This window comes from Desmodus rotundus, chromosome 5, assembly GCF_022682495.2.
Source record: "Desmodus rotundus isolate HL8 chromosome 5, HLdesRot8A.1, whole genome shotgun sequence".
NCBI lineage: Eukaryota > Metazoa > Chordata > Mammalia > Chiroptera > Phyllostomidae > Desmodus > Desmodus rotundus.
The window spans coordinates 107,453,760-107,475,580 of NC_071391.1; the positions used below are offsets into that span (position 1 = coordinate 107,453,760).

At 47.1% G+C, this 21,821-nt stretch overlaps 1 protein-coding gene across 1 annotated transcript in view; it reads left to right on the forward strand.

Moving 5' to 3' along the window:
- Nucleotides 1–6,468: 6,468 nt before the first annotated feature.
- TRABD2A (TraB domain containing 2A) overlaps nt 6,469–21,821 on the forward strand; it is a 50,053-nt gene continuing 34,700 nt past the window's right edge. Inside the window, 3 exon segments of the mRNA XM_053923594.1 lie at nt 6,469–6,659; nt 6,662–6,681; nt 13,591–14,151. Of these exon segments, the coding sequence (XP_053779569.1) occupies nt 6,596–6,659; nt 6,662–6,681; nt 13,591–14,151 (645 nt within the window). The 5' untranslated portion in view covers nt 6,469–6,595.

Here is a 21,821-nt window from a genome sequence, read left to right on the forward strand (position 1 = left end):
CCTGGGAAACTCCCCCTGCAGGGATGGCCTTGGTATGGACGCTTGTTACACATACTCTACCATTATTATAATTTTCTTTTTTCTGTCTGTCGCTTAACCATGGCCTGCACATTAGCTTTACCAGGGCAGCTTTTAAAATGCTGATGCTGCCCCCTACCTCCCGGGAGATTCTGAGTTGACTAACCAGGCGTGGAGCCGGGTGCCGGTAGTTGTCAGAGTTCACCTGGTGATTCTGCTGTGCGACCAGGGCTAAGAACCTCAAAGCACTCCACGCAGAGCTCCTGGGCCCGGGGGACCTGTCTGCTCTAGTCGTCGTTCTAAGTCCCTCCCCCGGCCCTGGAATGCCCTGGGATTTAATAAGCATGGTGACTAAGTGGATGCAGCAGTTTATAGAAGGGATGAAGAAATCATTAAGGACAAAAAATGATGTAAACCAAACATACATTGGGCAGTAAGTTAGAGCTTTTGAAAGGTTCTAGAGAACAATCACTAACCAGTCCTGCAAAAACTTACGGATCACTCAGGTCACCTAAAAAAATACTCCTAGCTTTGTTTACTTTAGATTCATAGTAAAAATCACACAGTTAGGTGGCTTGTCCCCCTTGGAAGCCTTCTCCTCCCCTCTTCCCCAGGCTCACCTTGAAGCCAAATGTTACAATGTCAGAGGCCCAAAACCCACTTCTGAAAGACTGGTGTGTGATTTAAATTTTACTATACATTTCCTGAACTTTTCACTACTTATGAATAGTAAAATGTCATTAAAAATTCCCTGGCCAACTTCTCTGCCCTCCTTCTCCTCCAATAGCCTTCTTCAGTTTCCTTGTCTCTGCTCTGCCTATCCTCCCTTCCCGGGGGTGGGGGGGTGGGGGGAATCTCTCTTAACGTCTACTAACGTCTAGCAGTTTAGCTCCTTCCCTCTGCTTGCATAGTCCACGTAGTAAGCCCACAGCCAGAAGCTGCTGAAGAGTGACCCTTCATGGTTTCTCCAGTGCTCTCCTGGGAGGCCTTAGTTCATCCTGACACACCATTCATACAGGCACCAACACCAAACCAGGCTTCCAGGAGCAAGCACCCTTCCCCCCAGTGCTGTGTCAGCCACGGGCCTGTGGCGGGGAGGAGTAGGGGAGGAAATTCGCCAGCACCTCCCTACACGAGGCCTCCTGAAAGACCAGTGGAAGCACAGGGGTGGATGGCTTGGGGTGCTGGCCAAAGTCACCCATGTAGACACACAATTATTAATGTCCTTTAGCCAAAGATCATCAGGGACACACCTGAAGTTGAATTAGTTAGCTTTATTGCTCTTTGCAATGAACAAGAACTCATGCCCTGGGGAACTGTGCAGGGTCTCAGTAAGAGGGTGTTCTGAGGACTTGCTGCTGGATTTTGCCTGAGTTCTTAGGTGATTTTGGACGAGGTTCGAAGAAGCAGGCTTCGCTCTGGACTGGGTGTTCTCATGTGGGTGTAATTCTGATTGAGAATCTGTATTAGTTCGCTGGGGCTGCCATAACAAAACACCACAGACTGGGTGGCTTAAACAACAGACATTTATTTTCTCACAGTTCTGGAGGCCAGAAGTCCAAGATCAAGGTGTCAGCAGGTCTGGTTTCTCCTGAGGCCTCTCTCCTTGGCTTGTGGAGGGTCGCTTTCTTGCTGTGTTCTCGCATGGTGGTCCTACCATGCCTGAGTGACCCTGATGTCTTTTTTGTGTCCAAATTTCTTCTTCTTACAAGGACAGCAGTCAGATTGGATTAGTGCCCACCCTAACGGCCCCATTTTAATGTAATCACCTCTCTAAAGACCCCATTTAAGAAAAACAGTCCCATTCTGACATAGAAGGTATGGGCTTCAACACATGAATTTTGAGGGGACACAGTTCAGCCCATAACAGTATGTTACTACATCTAGTCTACAAGGTGGGGGAGATGATCGAAGCCAAAGCGGAGCTTGGTAAAGCAGCAGCAGCCACTCATTAGCCATGACGGGGGTATCTGGCCCGTTGTGTGGTTTGGACACTGTTACTGTTGAGAGGAGATTATGGAATGGTCTTGTTTTTGTCTTTGCCCATCACAGTCACAGAGTGGCCTTGTCTGATGGTGATGTCGGTTAAGTTATTTATGTCCAACAGGAGAACTTGGCAGCCTAGCCGTGGTTGTTGCCACCTTGTAGCAACACCAAGTCTTCACTGATAGAGCCAGGCCAGCTTCCGGCTATCAGGAGATGTCTTCTCTTTCTCATAATCTAGGTACAAACTGTGCTTGTTAAGCAAATGCAGCTTTGGGATAATCACCACACTTTCTAACTTATAAATTTCTGGTGCCAGCAAGGGAGTGTGGCAAAACGCCAGTCCCCTTCCAGGAACGCATGGAGCCTGAAGCCCTGGAAGTGCGAGAAGTAGGTCTTGAGCCGCTCACTTTGAGCACACAGCCTGACGACGGAGCCCCCTGTTGGAACATCTGGGAATTCCTTGGCACCCCACTTCGCCCAGTATATTAGTTTTCTGTTGCTGTGTAACAAGTTACCACAAACTCAGTGGCTTAAAATAGCACACATTTATTGTCCCATAGATTCTCTGGGTCTGGAGTTCAGGCATGGCGTAACTGGTCCTCTGCTTAGGGTAACATGAGGCTGCAATTAAGGTGTTTCCCAGGACTGTTTTTTCAGAGGTTTAGCTGGGAAAGAACCCTCCGAGTTCACTCAGGTTGTGGGCAGAATTCATTTGCTCATGGTTGTAGGACTCATGGCAACTTGCTTTTCAAAAGCTGCAACAGAGAGAGAATCCAGCGAGAATAGGCGCTACACCCTTGTATAGTCACGCGTGTGTAAGCAATCATATACATCCATCGCCTTTGCCATCTCCCGTGGTTATAAGTAAGTCACGGGTCCTACTCACACTCAAGAGGAGGACAGCAGTGTGAATACTGGGAGGCAGGATCAAGGGGGCCTGGCCGCCATACCTGGGCAGTCCAACCATTTTGGGAAACCTGAGTGTGTTTAGTGACTCCGGACTTGGAAGGCTGCAGGGCAGCCACACCAGGCAGGGCAAGGCAGGGTGAAGGCACAGAGGCAGGGCAGACGCCACAGCAAATCCTCTGCAGACCCTGAAATCTTTGTTTTGGAGGGAATATCTGATTTTCAGGAAAGAGCAAAAAGGCCTCCAGGGTATTATTTCCTGAGGTGACTGCTATGAAGAGAACAGGCTTTACAGGTTTCTGTAAATTCAGGAAGCCATTGGTAGGGACACAGAGGAAGAATTTAAGAGTAGGTGGACATAGGAAGGTTGCCAGGGGTATCACTTGTACATGAAAGAGAAACAGAAAGGAGCAGGAAAAGGTTTACAAACACCCAGGTCTCTGGCAGTGGGAGGCAAGAGGTACAAACCAAGAACAATAGTCAAGTAAGGGAGCTGAACCAGATAAAGAAATTCTGGAGGCTACTGGTACATTTAGCATCTCCTTCCTGACCAGAAAGGAGAAGCCAGGAAGGCCTTCAGCCTAGATATCTTGAAAGATTTTATTTATTTATTTTTTAGAGAGAGGGGAAGGGGAGAGAGGAAGAGGGAGAGAAACACTGATCGGTTGCTTCTCACACACCCCCAGCCGGGACCCGGCCCGCAAGCCACAGCCTAGATGTTTTTATAAGGTAGGGGATGACCAAACCATGCCAGTCTGCCTGTCACCAGGGCTGGGGCAGTACTATGGAGTGATAGGGGACTCAGGGATGTCTGTGGAGACATGTGTGGAGAGTAGATGTGATTCTTCTAAATGTTCGGACACTGAGTATCTTGCAGAACAGACCTGGTGAAGGCAGGAAGCCCCACTTTTAAAAAATGTCAGACACAAAGTTACCTATATGCCAAACATTTCAAACTCAGTGTCTGACCATATCATGGGCCATAAATAAAGTCCCAATAAATTCAAAATGATTGAAATTATACAGACAATGTTTTCTGATTACAATGGAATTTGATTAGAAATCAATAACAATAAGATATCTAGGAAAAAACCATAATTTGGAAATTAAGCAACATACTTCTAAACTATCACAGTCAAAGGAAAACTCACCTTGCCCTGGCCAGTGTGGTGCAGTTGGTTGCCAGACCATCCCGTGAACCGAAAGGCTGTGCTTTGATTCCTGGTCAGGGCACATGCTAGGTTGTGGGTTCGGTCCTTGGTCTGGATGTGTGCAAGGGGCAACCAATAGATGTTTCTCTCCTTTTCTCTCTCCCTTTTTTCCCTCTCTCAATAATCAATTATCATATCCTTGGGTGAGGGTAAGAAAATATCACCAAGGAAATTAGAAAGTATTCCCAACTGAATGATAATACATTTCAAAATCTGTGAGATAAAGTTAAAGCAGTGCTGGAAGGGAAATGTGTAGCTTTAAAGGCTTATATTGAAGAAGAAAGATTCAAGGTCAATGGCCCAAGATTCCACCTTAACAAGCTAAAAAAGGAAGAGGGAAGTGCTCCAGAGTAACTGAAAGGAAGGAAATACAGGTAAGAGCAGAAATCAATGTAATAGAAATGAGAAAATTAACAAACTCCATCACGTTTTTGTGACACATTATTCCTCCCCCTCTTCCCTCTAGCCACAGCTGATTGGTTGATAATTCATTTGTAGTGGGGGAAAGAGTATGAGGTATTACTTAATTATTGTATTAGCTTGGCCAAAAAGTTCACTTGGTTTTTTCCATAAAATGGTTCCAGTAGTGCTTAGTTGTCTTTAACTTCATCTGAAACAATTTTGTTAGACTGTATTGTGACAGCTGTTATATCAGTGTGCAATTAAAAAAACATAAAAATTGGTGAATTTTTATGTAGCCATTTTAATATTGAAGATGGAAGAAAATAAGTGATGTTTTTAGCATATTATGTTTTCTTATTTCAGGAAAGGCACAAACACAACTGAAACACAAAAAAAGATTTGTGCAGTAGGTGGAGAAGGTGCTGTGATTGATCGCACGTGTCAACAGTGGTTTGTGAAGTTTCCTGCTGGGCAGTTGTGCTGCTGGACGATGCTCCGTGGTAAGGTAGACCAGTCGAAGTTGATAGAAATCAAATCAGGATATTACTTGAGAACAATCGACGTTCTACCACGTGGGAGATAGATGACATACTCAAATGATCCAAATCAATAAAGTTACTGGTGAAAATGAAAAATGCATCTTTTATTTTACGGAGAAAAAGCACGAACTTTTTTGGCAATCCAATACTTCCCTTTTGGATTCCTGAGGCTGTCATCTCGCAACCAGAGAACGTTTTCACCAGTAGGTGGCAGCACTGACACCTTGAAAACCTGGACTCTAGGCGTCTTGGGAGAGATTAGAACCAAAGATTGCTGCAAGGCTGAAAGGGAGTTTGTTGAAGAGAAGAGAGAGGGAGGGAGAGAGAGGAGGGACAACTCAGAAAGTAAATACTCACACTTGGGACAGGAAAAAGTTAACGATTTCACAAAAATACCTGAAGCCTAATGCCCGTGGAATCTAAGCTTGGACAACTTAGCTCGTTCAAGCCAGGGGTTCTTTACTGGAGCACTGAGGATGTGTTTTGGGGTCTCAGAAAACTCCTCTTCCCATTGCGTGCAAATCTGGACACCCTCGCCCCCTCACCCCTCTACCGTCCACAGTTTCTATTAGAGTCTCAAAACAAACAGGGACTTTAAAACAATTAAGATCCCCTGCTACAAATGCTCCATTAAACACCACTCAAACGGTAATCACGCCTAAGTCTGGGCTGTACAGGGGGTGGTAAAGTGCCCTCGAGCTTTGGGTGGGAGGTGGGAGAGACCGTGTGAAGCTAGCTGCTTTCATAATTTTTCTTCCTGAAGCGTCGGTGATGAAAAGCCCCTGGGGAATTTGGAGCGGAAGGGGATCGGCCACATTTTGCAGGATTACTATTGCGCCAAACGAGGTGTTTTTCATTAATGTCCTCAATTACTCTTTGCAGTAGTCATTCGAGTTCGGTGTTCACGTCCTTGTATCATTCCCTCAAATCCCTTAAGGGGGCACTTAACGGAGTGCCGGCTTTTGTGATTCCACACTCTAAGTGAATGCACACATTGACCAGTCCCCATTTTTACAGACAAAACTGCCATACTATTTTCTTTGTGTAAATGAACTTTCCTTTAAAAATCGGCTTTCGTATGTTTCATCGGTCTCTTTCAGTCAAGAGCCAACCTCAGAACTGGCAGCAGAAACACAGACGTAGGGGCGGGAACCAAGACGGTTTCCGGTTGAACTGAGAAGACAGGGCTGGAGCCTCGCTTTCCGCTTCTCGCCGCCTCCGAGGCGGCCGCACGCCCTGGCAGCGTCGCGGCGGGAGAACGGGGCCCGGGCTCCGCCGCCTCCGGGTGGCGCACAGTTGGGAGGGGGCGGACCGGGCCCCACGTGGCCGTCGAGGCCCCGCTCGCCTGGCCCCGCCTGGAGGCAGCCGCGCGAACTGCAGGGGCAGCAAGCGAGAGGTGCGGGGCAGTGGGCGAGCCCCGGGCCCTGAGCGCGGCGCCCGCCCGCAGCCCCACTGCCGCCAGCCGGCTAGCCGAGACCTCCGCCGCCTCACTCCTTGCCTCTGCACCCAGGCCTCGGAGCCGCGGTGGGGAGGATGTGTCCCCGGAGCTGGTTGCTGCTGCCCACCCTCTGCCTGCTGCCCACCCGCGCAGCCCCGCGTGCTGCGAGCTCAAGCCCCAGGTAAGGCACGTCGGCGCCTCGCAGGTGGTTCCCTGCCGAGCCCCGCGGAGCACCGCGCACTCGGACGCCGTGCGGACTCTGCAGGCCGGGCTCCACCTCCCACGGCAGCGCCTTCTCGCTCGCGCTTCCCGCTGCATCCCCGTCCCCTTTTCCCGCGGGGGCGCAGCCCTGCAGCCGCAGGAGACCCTGTTCCCCAGCCCCGCACCGCTATCAGCCCAGGGGAGCCCCAGCGGAGTCCCCTGGGTCTCGCTAGTCTGTGCGGGAGACGTCCAGGGGATGAATTCGCCAGGACCGTGTGGGAACTTTGGCACATTTACCTTGGAACTTTGTTCCGCCCTGTTTCCTAGCGTGTAATTTCTCCCGTTCTCACCGGAATGGGGAAGGCACCCTGCAGCTGCTTGACTTAACCATCGTATTATTCGGTCCCGAGTTAGAAGGGATTTGGGGGAGCCGAAGCCATTCCCTGACTTCACCGACCTGGGAAACTGAGACCGAGAATGGGACCCGGGTGCTCCGGGTCCCAGAGCGCTTTCACCGAGCGGCCACGCCCGACAGCCCCGCGTCCGCACGCTCCGGGCGCTCGCTGCCCTAGCTGGTAGCGTCGGTGTGAGGGTGACGCGAGCCGAGGCCAGGGAGGTCCAGCGACCCGGCCGAGGGGGCCCCCAGCCCGGTTGGAGCGGAGAAGCTGAGAGGAAGCCAGGCAGATCTCGCGTCTCCGAGACTGGACCTCTTGTAAGATGAATGTTTCCTAATCCTGATCAGTTTTCTTACGCTCGGAATGTTTTTGTCGTTCTCAGCTCGCTCTCGTCTGAGCATCGTGGAGGTTAAATTTCGCGAGTTTGTATCGGTGGGTGCAGTGTCTGTGGATCCCTGGAGCCGGGCAGGGTGATCCTAGGCTTAGGGCCGCCGGGTGCTGCAGTTCAGGGTCGGCCCATCTTCGGTGACACCTGCGCAGCAGCCGGGGCCACGTCCGCGGGGCCACGCCCACCACTGGCTATTCTTAATTTTATTCATCGACCGAACTACAGTGAAAGAGGGGGCGGCCTCACTGAGGAGTTCCTGGCAAATGGGGCTGGCCGGAAAGCCGTACTGTGTTCTTAAGGCACCTGGGCTTCCAACTCTTCCCCTGTAGTTGAAAGAAGTTGGCAGCCCACTTCTTTCCAACTTCTGTTGACGGGGGTGGGGGGGCGTGAGTGGCAAGTCCGCACCAGCGAGAGTTTCAAACTCTGCTGCGGTGTGGCCGCTGCGTGCTTGTTACACCGAGCAGAAGTCCATTCTTTCTTATGAAAACAATGCCTTTCACTTCTGCAAAATTTATTACCAACTTGTAATTATATTATGACCAGTGAGTCTAAATAAGGTCTGTTTCTCTCGAATTTGTCTCTGTGGGTCTTTTATTCTACCATTTCTCAAATTCTTTGGTCCCAGGACCTCTGTACATAATAAAAACGTATTGAAGTCCCCAAAGAGCTTTTATTTATGGGGGCTAATGGAAATATTAGTAAGACACAAGCAAACACAAGCACACGCGCCCTTAACCATCAGAGCGGTGGTGTTATCACAGGCCCATAGCCTCTAGAAGGTCCTGTCCGTACAGTTATGAGAGAATGAGAGTGACAGAGGATGATATCTTAGTACTTTGAAAACAGTCCTGACTTTACAGATTGCTTGAAAGGGTCGTAGGGACGTCCACAGTTCCCTGGACTACGCTTTGCGAATCGCTGTTCTGTTCAGTGGACACATTGTCTTGTCCCCTGCAGAGATCAGAAGGTCAGTCAGTGGCAGAGCTGTAGCTTGACCTGCATGCTCCAGAGGACCCTGCGGGTGGGTCCCCCCGGGGGTTCAGGTCTTCAGATTGTAGAGTCAAGCTCTGGAATCCAGCCTCCAGTTTAATGAGGCAGTTCACTAGAGCTTTCTGGAAGGGCTGTGGCTTGAGAGCAGGTTTGGCTTCCAACTTTCGTTAATCTTTAGAGAGGAGGACTCCCGAGATGACGTCCATCCACAGACACTGCAGGCTTTACGCTGGGCACCACACAGGCCGCCCCTTTTCCTTACCAATACTCAAACAGAATTTTTGAGTTCTTTGCTATTCCTGCCTGCACGTTCTTTCACCCAGCTACCCCCATGCTTCCCATACTTCTTTGTAGACTCTGCTCAAATGTCTCTCATGAGACTCTTCCTGATTACCTGTTAAAGAGTATGCCAGTCGCACCCCCCGCCCCACCCTGTCTGCCGTCCCAGCTGCCTTCCCTGATTATTTTTCTCTGTAGCACTTAGCCATAATCTAATAAAATTTTTGTTTATTGTAACAAAAATGATGCAATCTTCAAAAGAGTAGGAACTTTTGTCTGTGTTCTTTGCTACTGCATCCCCAGTGCTTAGGAGGGTGCCCGGCTGCAGGAGATGCTCCATAAATATTTGTTGTGTGAAAAAGGTAAACTACAGCCAGCTTACTTTAGTATCATTCTAGCTGGTCTGCTGAAGGGTCCTCTTGGACAAGGGCAGTTGTCACAGGTCCCAGGATGCTGGGGTGGGAGGAGCTGACGTGTGCGTGGTCCAGGAACTTAGCGCACATTACACAGGTTGTCACTGTGCTCCTTTGTTTCATTTCATGGATTACACACACGTGTTAAAGTCTCCATTGGCTCAGCTGCCAGAACTTGAAGCTTCTTGTGTCTCCATTATCTTGTCTTTTTCTTTTAGGATGGTTGCAGCAAGATAGCCTTTTAAAGGGATATTTTAATAGTGTTAGATCATCATAATGTTAAAATATGTGGCTTCTTCTAGTAGCATATGGTGGCCACAATGATAGCGAATGCGGTAGTAGAGCAGTTGGGTGTGTGTGCACACGTGTGTGTGTGTGTGTAGACAAAGAGCTCTACCCCCAGATCTACCTGTTAGATCAGTGCAGCAGCCTGGGGGCTCACCCATGGGCAAAGGCAAGGTCAGAGCTCGTGATCAGAAGCCTGGAAGACTCTTCTTTTAGCCCTGCCCGGGGGGCCGTGTTTGTGGTCAGCCGGGACAGTTGCTGGTGCGGGGTGCTCAGGGGGACAAGGTGCCCTGCTCCCTCAGGACAGAACTCCATTTATTCAAGAAGCTCTGTGAGGTGGTTTCTTTAATACTCCTGCTTAAAAACAGTAGAAAAGCCCCCCAAATTGTGTTATCTAAAAAGAGAGAATGGGAAAGGTGGCAGACTGAGGATTTAAAGGTGTCAGTGTGGATTTATCTGGGCAGATACTCAGGACTCAGAAAGGGCAGCTGGCCAGGCCTTTCTAGATTTGGAGTCAGGGAGCGCTCCGGAGCAGCAGTGTAACTCCTAGGGTATTGAGTGAAAAAGATAGGACTTTGGATCTTGAGTAAAGTCTTTTGTGTATTAAGACCATGTAATGTGTTTAAAACCAGGGGCTCAGGAGTCAGCCTACCTGGCTTCAAATCCTGGATGCACCACTTAGCAGCCATGAGACCTTGGGTAACATCATAAACCTCTCAAGGCCTCAGTTTCTCCATCTGGAAATGACCAGTGTATCCCCACTTCCTCTCCTATTTTCTCCTGAATGGGCACTGGGCAGGCTTTCACCCTATGCCACCAAAACCGTCTCGTCCAGGTCCCCTGTGACCTTGGTGTTGCTCCATCCAGTGGGCAGTCCTCCAATCCTCAACTTCTTTGTCCCATCTGTCACACTGAACCCACCTGCCTACTTTTTCCTCCTTGAAGCCCTGTCCTTTGATTGGCTTCCTACTTACCTGATTTTCCCAATAACCTCACTGACCACTTCTTCTCTTCTCTCCCTTCACTTCAGAAAGTTGGACCATTTCTAGACCTTTTCTCTCCTGTTTACTCTGAGTCCCTTGGAGAGCTCATCCAGTCCCATGGCTTTAAATAACATCCACATGGTGACAGTGCCCTCTTTTGATCTGTGGCCCAGGCCTCTCCCAACTCCAGACTCATGCGTCTGCCTACCATCTCGACCTCCCCGCGTGGATGTCTGCTTGACTGCTCAACTCGCCAGGGCCAAACTACCCATCTCCCTTTTTCTCTCCACCCCCCGTCTTATTCATCTCAGGTGATAGCAACTTTGTTCTTTTAATTAACCGTCATCTGCAAGTCCCGTTGGCCCTAGCTTCCAGAATACATCCAGAAATCTGATCGCATTTTATCATTTCTGCCACAACCACTCTGTTCTCTCTCTCAGATTAGTCCAGCAACTTCCTAACTGACCTTGCACCTGCCCTCATCCCTCCGTAGTCTATTTACTGCAGCTGCTAGAATGACCCTATTAACTTGATAAGTCAGCTCCTGCCACTGTTGTCACAAGCAAGTAGGATGAGTAGCTCCCATCCTACTCAGCATAAACGCCTGAGCCCTACTGGTAGCCCTCAGGCCCTGTGTGGCCTGGCCTCCCTCCCTCTCTGATCTTGACTCCTGTTTTCCTCTTCAGTCATCCTGCCCCAGGGCTTTTGCATTGCTGGTCCCTCCTCCTAGGGCATGCTCCTCTCTCAGACAGCTCTGTCCTAGCAGACATTCAGTGACTTTCCTGATCACCCAGGTTAAGACCGCATCCCTCCCCTGCCAGTGCTCTCTGCTCCTTTACCCGCCTCCATGTTCTCCACAGCGGTTATCACCACTGTACCTGACACGGGGACCTGCGTTTCATTCGCTGCTGTATTCCCAGTGCCCTAATGCCTGGAACAGTGCCTGGCACAGGGTAGGCACAGCATAAAATATTGAGGAACGAATGCAGTTGGGTGGTGCCTGGCACACAGTGAGCATTCACTAACAGCCAGCTGCTCCTAGCAACATTATTGTTATCACATGGCTGGATGCCAGAACATGATAATTTTTTTAAAAAATATGAGCAGTTTTCAGGAAACGATCAGATGAGGACCCTATTTCTAGACTAATGATTATTGAAAAGGCAACAATAAAATAAATAATGAAAATGGGTACGTATAGTTGATCAGACATTGTTTAAATGGAAGCACAGGCATTTTGACATAGGGTGGGCCTTTAGGGAGATTATGTGTATTGCAAACCAAAACAAACAATCTTCCCCTGCCCTCACCAGCACCCCCCACCCCCCGCCCCCATATACACCATGATCCTGCAGTAAGGGTTTAGTTTTGCTGAACGTATATTTGTTTAGTATTATGGTCGCCTGATAGATGACAGTCGAATTAGGTGTCCGCGGGTTTAATAGTAACATTTTGGCCCTTTCCCTCTATCTCCCAGTGGGAAATCGTGTAGAAGTCCTTTGGTAGACTGCTTGGGACTTGTGTGACCTGGTTTCTTACATAAGTCACTGGTGCCCCCGTTATATCACCATCCAGGACCCCTTTATGATCAACTCTTCCCCCCAAATGAACAAGTAACCAAACTAAAGCTATGCTTGAAAGGCCGCCTCTAGCAAATCATTTGTGTTTATAGGTAATTATTTTGTTACCCATTTGAAATGAAACAAAGCCAAGACTGTCAGTCTCAGCTTTATTTTAATCCTCACCCAAGGACATTTCTTTATTGCCTTCAGAGAGAGGAAGGGAGAGAGAGAAACATCGATGTGAGAGAAGTATCAATTGGTTGCCTCCTGTACACACCTGGACTGGGGAATAAACCCACAACCCAAGCATATGCCCGGACTGGGAATCAAACCTGCAACTTTTTGGTTAGGGGATGACGCTCCAATCAACTGAGCCACACTGGCCTGGGCAGACTCAGCTTTTTGAATAGCATCTAGTTAGTGCTTTTGTACCAGCTTGATCTAATTCTAACCAACAGTGATATGTTTGATTGTTTAATTAGCCTGGACAACCATTCTTTGATAGATGTACAGTTTCCATTTGGCTTTTTGAAGTATTTAAATAACTCTGGGGACACTCATTACTCCATAAGAGGATGTCTGAGGACTGGCAGGAGGTTCCACACATACCGTATTTTTTGGACTATAAGACACACAGGACCATAAGACACACCTAGGTTTTAGAGGAGGAAAATAGGAAAAAAAAAACCCTGTCTCACCACTGCGCCCCCTCCCCGCAGCAAGCCAGGTAAGCTACAATCGGACTATAAGACGCACCCCCATTTCCCTCCCAACTTTGGGGGGATGCGTCTTATAGTCTGAAAAATATAGTAATTCATCTCTTAATATTTATTTAACCATTAATAGGTTTTAAAAATTCATTCTTTCTTTAATTCACTTATTTAACAGTTACCTGTCTAATTTGTTTGTTGCTGTAACCTATGAGAGGGTTCTTATCTAACTTTTATAGATGAGAAAACTGAGGTGCAGAGAAATGAAGTGTCTTTAGAAAATCTCAGTGCAGCAGCTGAGACAGAAGCATAATTTAGGCTCCCCCCGCCCCCAAATAGTGCACTCTTGAAAAGGTGTGTGTGAGCTGAACTGTAATTTAAATGCTTTAAAAAGCAAGTCACAGGCTGGAGGCTAGTGAGATACATTCTCCTCGGCTTGCAGGGCCTTTAAGAAAATTGAGGCACCATTTTCCAACTGGAAGATTTTAAATAAAATGAGGTTTTCTGATTTCTTTTGAAGAGTCCATTCTGGAGCACCAGGCCTGTCCCTCTGGGGATGGAAACAGTGGGCTTCTCAGGTGTCCCTCACCTGTCCCAGGTGCCCTTGGAGTCCCTTGAGAATCCCCTATTTAACGCCTGCCCAGTACATGCTAGGCAGGCATGGGGACAAACTTGTCTTTTATCAGTATTTTGATTGAAAAGGGAAAAGAATGCTGAAATGGAAGCTGCATTGAGGACTCCAGCTCCTGGCAGGCGAATCTACCTGGACTTAAAAGTCTGAATTGTATTTTGATGACTTTTCTCCTGCGCTGTGACCTGTCTCTCTAATGCATTTTCTCCTTTTGAGTTCCTGACCCTCCATATCATGCCTGCTTTTCTTTTAGCAAAGTGAATTGAATTCCTTCTTGTGGACCATAAAGAGAGACTCACCATCTTACTTCTTTGGCACAATCCATGTTCCATACACGCGGGTTTGGGACTTCATCCCGGACAATTCCAAGGAGGCTTTTCAGCAGAGCAGCATCGTGTACTTTGAGCTGGACCTCACGGACCCCTATACTATCTCAGCCCTCACTAGCTGTCAAATGCTGCCACAGGGCAAGAACCTCCACGATGTGCTCCCCGGCGACATCTACTGTCGCCTCAAGCACCACCTAGACTACGTCAAGCTCGTGATGCCCTCGTGGATGACCCCCGACCAGCGCGGTAAGGGCCTCTATGCAGACTACCTCTTCAATGCCATTGCGGGGAACTTGGAGCGCAAGAGGCCCATCTGGGTCATGCTCACGGTCAACTCCCTGACCGAAGTGGACATTAAGTCCCGTGGGGTGCCTGTGTTGGACCTGTACCTTGCCCAGGAGGCCGAGCGGCTAAGGAAACAAACTGGGGTGGTGGAAAAGGTAGAAGATCAGTGCCATTCGTTGAATGGGCTGAACTTTTCACAGGTAAGAATGTTTTTGCATGAAGGGCTCGACATTTGACTGCGTGAGTGAATTGGCTGACGTACAATACAGGAGGTGGACCAGAAGCACAGTTCACCTGGAAACTGTCTTTGCTCAAGAATGTTATTCTGGGGATTAAAAAGAAGCCTAATAGTCAGTTACATCACTTATTTGTGTACTACCAAGAGAGAAAACTTGTGTTTTCTTGTAATCCCAACATGTATTGTGTGCTTTTATTGCTCGTTTTAATTCAGGTCACTCAGTAAGAAGCTGCTGTGTGAGGAAGTGGGTGGTGGGAACGCCAGACTGGCTGGCATGGGGTGTGGCTGGATCCGAAGGTGATACTGGCCGTGGCTGTCGTAGTGTGGTTGTTTTAGGTAACATCGGGCTCTTTGAGGTCATTGCTGTCGCTCTCAGGACACTCCTCCCAGGGCTTTCCTTTCCAAAGCAGAGGTACGCGCTCGTCTTACTCATCATTTTATAGATCCTGCCTCAGGGTATTGGGCTTTAGGTTGATGTTCAAGAAATTCTTCACTTCTCATGAGACAAGCAATACTTTATTAAAGTGTCATTGTTTAATTGTTCTGGTGAAATTTGTTGTTGATATTTTAAGGTGCACTACATACCCCTGGGGGACAGTGGGAGTTCTGCAGTATGAAATAAGTATTCTTGTTTTGTAAATATTCTCAGTGCTTGGCCTTGGGAATGAAACCCAACTGTTTCGGCCTTTAGCAGATCTTAAAGTGCTGAGCTCCGACTGTTATTTAAAGGGTTTAAGGACATTCAACAGCCTAAACGTAGTGTTCCTGAGCTGATAGTGAGATTTTTAGGGACTTTATCTTGCTAAAATGCTGTAATATTAGTAAATACTCAGATGCTAAAATATAGTATTTGTTTGACACACTGAGATTTATAGACAAGGTAAGGGTCCACTAATTGTCCGCATCGATCTCCGGGGGGAGTTTTCTGACATTGTTTTGGAAACCTAAAGAGCCACTGTTCTTTTTCTTTTTCTTTTTTAAATTGTATTTTAAAAAATTTTTATTGTTATTCAATTACAGTTGTATGCCTTTTCTCCCCATCCCTCCACCCCACCCCACTAACTTTTTCATTGTCTACATTAAATACAATGTTTTGTCAAAGAAAGGTGCTTTGATTTAAAGGTGCATTGATTTTGACTTCACAAGTTTGAAATTTGTGAACATCTTTACCTGAGTCAAGCCTTTTTTTCCATTTAACAAATAATTATTTCATTTTTGAAAAAGAACTTAAAAAAATTTTTTTTCAGTTACAGTTTACATTCAGTATTGTTTTGTATCAGTTTTGGGTATGTAGCGTAGTCGGCTAGACAGTCACACACTTCACAAGGTGGCCCCCCTGACGTTTCCAGTGCCCGCCTGGCCCCACACATAGTATTCACAATATTGTTGACTCTATTCTCTCTGCTGCGCTTTACTTCTCTGTGACTGTCCTGTAACTATTAATTTGTACTTTTTAATCCCTTCTCCTTTTCAACCATCAGTCTCTTCTCTGTGTCTATAAATCTGTTTCAATTTTGTTTATTTTGTTCTTTAGATGCCATGTATAAGTAAAATCATATGGTATTTGTCTTTTTATGGTTGACTGATTTCACTTAGCATAATACCCTCTAGGTCCACCCAAGTTGTAAGATTTCATTCTTTTTTTATGGCCACGTAATATTCCATTATATATGTAAGGTCCGGCAGAAGTAACACCTGCTTGAGTGTGGTTGGCAGGGTATGTGACTGTCTCACACGAGATGGACAGCAATTTGAACATCTCACCTAACATGTCATATGGGGTGCTCGAGTGTGATATTGTTCTGTTACGGAATTACATGCTTCTGATTTTGTAACAAAAGATTTTGTAATAAAAAAGGGGCATTATGTGCTGGACCCTATATATGTACCACAGCTTTTTTATTCACTCGTTTATTGATGGGTGCTTGGGTTGCTTCCATATCTGAGCCAAGCCTTCTTTTATACTTGCAAATGGATGGGAAAAAGTCTTCAAAGTCAATTTTTATCTCCAGCAAGGCATCTTTGAAGAAAGGTGTGTAGCACTGTCCCTTAAGATAATACATTTAAGAGACATTTTAGAACACTGCGGTTATATACTAGAGTATCATTATTTCACGAAAGATTCTTAAGGTTCGTATGTAAGCATTTATTATTTATAAACTAGTATTTTTAGAAGAACTTGAGGTTAAGCTGGTGGGGTTAGAGTTGTTTAAATTTAGGGGGAAAAAGTTGTATGACTTACTCCTGAAACTTTCTTTTTTTAGTGTAACTCCCCTACATTTTATTTATAAACAGTAAAATACAACCTTAGTGTATAGCCCAGCGATGTTTAACATACGCATATACCCAGATAACCGCCGCTGGGATTGACTCGTTGAATGCTTCCATCACTTCAGGAAGTAAGTGTAGAGTTTTCATTGCAGCATCACTATACAGAAAAGTGCACTTGGTACATTTCACTGACAGGGCCACGTGCCCAGCACCCGGGGCAGGAAATGGAACCTCACCAACAACCCAGAAGCCCCTTGTTCCCCACCCCGCCACGGTTAATCACTGTCCTGGACATCTTTGAGCGTAAATTATTTGACTGTTGTAGAACTTCACATTGATGGAATTACCTAGTACCCCCTCTCTTGGGCTTGGCTTCTTTCGCTCAGCATTTCCTTTGTGACTTGCCTGTGTCGCTGTGTGTGTTTGCCCATCGTTCACTCTCATTGCTGTGTGGACTCCATCAGAGTTTTTGGGATGGTGGTTGATGGAGTCTTCGTTTTCAGTGAGTCTAGACTATGGTAAGATCGTATGCACTTGTTTTGCTAGAAGGTGAGCCCTAGAGGCCTAACTCGTTCCCTAGGGCCCCTTTCTTTTCCTGCCCATTTGAGAGTGGCTGGTTCCTTCTTCCTTGGTCTCTGTAGCTCTGAAGAAGGAAATCGTGGGTACCTGATTACACAGGGAGCTGCGGGTGGGGTGGTGGTGGTGGTATTGCTGATGGCCAATCCTCGCAGGCTCCTGAGCCCACTTTCCTGGCCAGCGGCCTGCAAGAGGCAGAGAGCACTGGAGCCAGGAGAGCCTGCCTGCTCAGCCCGTCCTGGGAGGAGCCCTGAAGGCCTCTGCCTGGGGCTCCCCACCCACCTCTTCAATTATAGGGTGGGGGCAGGAGGATTCTAAGAGATTGAGGCACAGTTGAGGCTGAATTACTGCAGGAAGTGAGAGAAGCACTGGATCCGGAATCCTTAGAATCCCTACACCGTCACGGGCCTGTCTCTTCGAGCAGTTCACTTTGAACTTTGTTTTCTTATCTTTCAAATGTGGACACTAATACTTCCCCTACCATCCTGTTGTCAGAAGCAAGTAAGACAGTACATTGGAACACACTTCGTAAATAGATACACATATAAAGGGAAGAGAATAAACATACAGTGCCTTCTGTGAGCCAGCTCTCACCAGTAATTTTACATTTAATACTCAGAATTTTACAAGTGGGCAGTGTCATCCCTATTTGATAGATAGGAAAGCTGAAGCTCAGTTGCCCGTGGTCACGTAGCTAACAGCTGGAGGAATTTGGGCTCGATGTCAGATGTGTTCAAGGTCGCCGTGCCTGAGTCTCCGGCCTGTGGTGAGAGGCCCCGAGACTGGGGTTGCAGCTGAGGATCCTGGATGTCTGTTGTCCAATTCAGCGACTGGCGCACGTGGCTGGCTGTTGAGGACTTGAATTATGGCCAATGTGACCAAGGAAGTGAAATTTTAATTTCATTACATTTCAATTAATTCTAATGAAGGTTTAAGAAGTAATACTTGATTCATTGATTGGAAAACTTTTAAGTATGTGTGGAAAAACTTGAGAATATAAATCTCCTTTTTTAACCTATAAATTTTATGAAAGTATTTCTGATGAAAATTTAGTGTCCAAATTGAGATGTGCTGTGAGTAGGAAATACACAACAGATTTGAAGACCGAGTATGGAAAAAGAATATAAAATGTATCATAAGTACTATTTCATATTGATTACATTTGAGATGACAATACTTTGAATGTATTTGGTAAATGCAATATTTTATTAAATTTAATTTCACCTTTTGTTTCTTTTTTCATGTGGCTTCCTGCGACTTTAAGATTAGATGTGTGGCTCACCCTATACTCCTGTGGAGCGGTGCTGATCCAGATCATTCTGGCCGAGTGTGTCTGCGGCAGGTCTGCTGGGAGGCTGAGCTGCCCGTGATTGTCCCAGCACTGAATGCTTTGCCCACCCCCTGGGCAGGGCTCAACCCTGGGAGCCTCACAAATCCTATGGCTGCCTCTTCTGGCATCAGCTTTTCTCTGTTGACTTGCAATGATCTTTGATTTTAGCACATCACCATTACACACACACACACACACACACACACTCTTTCTCTCTCACTCATACTCATTGTTTCTGCACTTTACGTCTTGTTCCATTGATCTGTTTGCCTATTTCTGTGTCAATACCATATTCTTAATGACTGTAGCTTTAGGCTACATTAAAAAATTTTGATAATGATGTCATTTTCCTTAATGATTCTTAACATCATTTTGATTATGATTTTGTTAATTTATAGATGCACTTACATTTTTCATGTTAAGCCCTATAATCCAAGAATCTGTTATCCTTTCCATTTATTTGAGTCCTCTTTTTTTATTTTGTGGAGTTCTCATCTAGATTTTGCTCAATTCATAAGTTTAGTCAGTGTTTTTATTATAAAGTTTGCTGATGTAAAGACTTCTGTCATTATGTTTTCCATCTGGTTACTAATTTTATGTATTTATTTAGCCAGTTAATTAAAATCTTGTGTTCGAGCACTGTTCGTTGATTCCCTTGCTTACCCAGTGAGCAGAGTGTCATCGGTAAGTATTTTGTGTTTGCCTTTGCACAGTCTGCCTCGTTTCTGTCTCTTGCCCTGGTGTGTTGTCCAGGGCACTCACAGCAGGACTGAGCAGCAGTGGTAAGGAAGCGCATTCTTCCTTTCCCCAACTTGAATGAGGATTCCTTTGGTATTTCGCCATTAAACATGATTCTGGTAGTTGATTAATCTTCGTGATGTGAACGAAATGTTCTTGACTAGGAATGTCATCAGAAGCAGTTGTTGCTGTTAGTGGAAGCAATCACTGAGTTTTATGAAGACTTTTTTTTTGGTCTCTGTTGTGATGTCTTTTTTATTGATGTATAATTGACATATAGATTATGTTATGTTACAATAATTAGAATATAAATTATATTAGTTTCAGATGTACAACATAATGATTCAATATTTTATATCCTGAGAAATGATCACCACGGTAAGTCCACTAGCATCTGTCACCACTGTGCGTAGTTACAAAATTTTCTTTCTTGTGTCGAGCACTTTTGTGATCCATTCTCTCAGTAACTTTCATTGGTGTCTTGATCCGATGGCTTTCTTTGTTTCTCTGCCTGTACTTTCTCAGTATTAAACCATCCTTGCCCAGCTGGCCCTAAAGTTCAAGGACAGGGTGTGGGCTCGCCAGTAGTTATCCTCCTAGCCCCCACTCCTGTGCAGGTTTAGTCAGCACAGCCATTAAATCCCTGCTGAGCATGGAGCTGCATACAAATGTCAAGGCGTCATCTGGTTGTTGCCCTCCAGAACCTGGGCTTTAGGGTACAGACCTCAGCTTAGTAGGTGATCAGCTTCCTGGGGGCAGGACTTAGCACTATTTTCCCAGGACTCCGCACCATGCCCGGTACACGTAGATTCTCAGTAAGCCTGTGTGGGGTAAGTGATTGAAGGAGTTTGTAACTCTACCGGAAGAGGGAACAGAAGCCCTCTTTCTGTCCTAGTTCCCTCACGATTCCATTATTTTGCCCCCTTCTCTTTTTCCCTTCACCTCTCCTCTACTACCTGAGAGCTAATTGTTCCCTTGGGCTATCATGATTTGACACAAGGGGAAGCATGCCTACTTTCTGCCTGTGGATTTGATCTTACCATCTCAGGGCAGATCCCATCCTTCCCCTTCCATCATGGAGTCAGGATGTGACTCCCATTCTCTTTCATCCAAAGTGCATGCCTGCTTGGTCCTGCCAGCTGCGTGGCCATTACCTCTGTGATCGGAGCTCGTGAGCTCAGGGTTGGGAGGCTCAGGGACACAGGGCTCACCTGAGCCACCTCATTCCCTCCCCATCCACGCAGGTGGGTTCTTTTGCCTTCTTACACTTCCCCCACATTGTAATATAATATTTTTGTGTTCTAATGCATAGCTGGGCGAAGTGCTGACGTTACTGTAAGTACCCTAGGCCTGTGACACCTATTCCTAGAATTAACCTTGTCCTGCTTCCGCATGGAGCTGCCCCCGCGGACATGGATGGGCGCTGTCTCCATACACTGGCAGTCGGGCTGGGCGTTAACTCTCCCAGGGGATCTTCCACAGGACTCCTTCACCTTGGCCATCTCTTCAACTTCTTAGTTTTTGACTAGAAATGGAAAATTAAATCAGCCGTGTCCTTGTGGCTGGCTGCGATGTTCGTGAGTGGAAACAGGCCTGCTTGTGGCTTGAGCCTGCTTTGGTGGTCCTGATCTGGGACACATTTCCTAAGCGCTCAGCATGGGCCCGGCACTCCATTTCTTGTCTTAGGGACTCAAAGACAAAGCAGGCAGCGATCCGCTGTCCCTGGCTCTGGGCTACCCCTCTAAAATCCAAAGTGAACTTAAAAACACTTGGGTATTTTTATCCACCTACATGGCTACCACACGTGCTGTTGGGGTTCTGACCTCAGCTGGATCCCAGCCTCTTGGTGGCCTTTGGGGTTGTAAGAGAAGCACTCCAAGGGATGCTGCAGCCTGCTGTCTGACCCATGTCCTTGCCACATACCGTGGTGAAGTAGGCTGGGAATGGAGAGCACCTTTGAACCTTCACAGCCAGATCTTCCTTGGTGGGTCAGCCCTGGGAGCCCTGGACTCTAGGAATGACTCCCAGTCTGTTTCCTCCGTGGGGAGGGAGAGCTCTCCATCCCTCTCCTGAGGCCGCCTCCCTAGCAGGGATGGGCGAGGCACAGTCTACTGCTAGGAGGAGGGGGGGAAAGGGGAAAGGGAAGAAGACAGGTGGGACCGGGGCCAGCTGTTACCTGGGACCCTCCGAGGAGCCAGTTAAAGTCTCAGCGGGACTAGGTGTTCTGTGGCTCGGGAATGGAGTGAGGCCACCCTGGACTCCAGAGGTGGTCATTATTGCCATTGTAGAATGTCACCCACAGCATTACGGTTCCTCTTCTCTGTCATCTTTTCGTCTATCCCTTCTGACACATTTGTGCTGTCTTCCCTCCCACATTCTTCCACGAGGCCCTTCCTTTTCCATTTACAGTCATTCAGACCTTAAAGGTGCCAGCTTAGCGCTTAGCAAGGGCCGTGGAATCATGAAATGTGGACACCTAACATAACAGACCCCATCCCTGCCTCCCCGCATCCACCCCAGGTGAGGACCGGGCACACATTGAGCCTCTGCTCTTGGCAGTTACGTTGCTTATACTGAGCGGACATCAGTAAGTGGGGTGCTGTTGACTGACTGCTCAGGGAGCGGATGCTCTGGGAGTGCTCTGTGCTGTCTGGGGCTTCCGTAGGGGTCCCAGGTTGTCTGTGACCTGACAGCTAAGTTTGCACTTGCAATGGTCA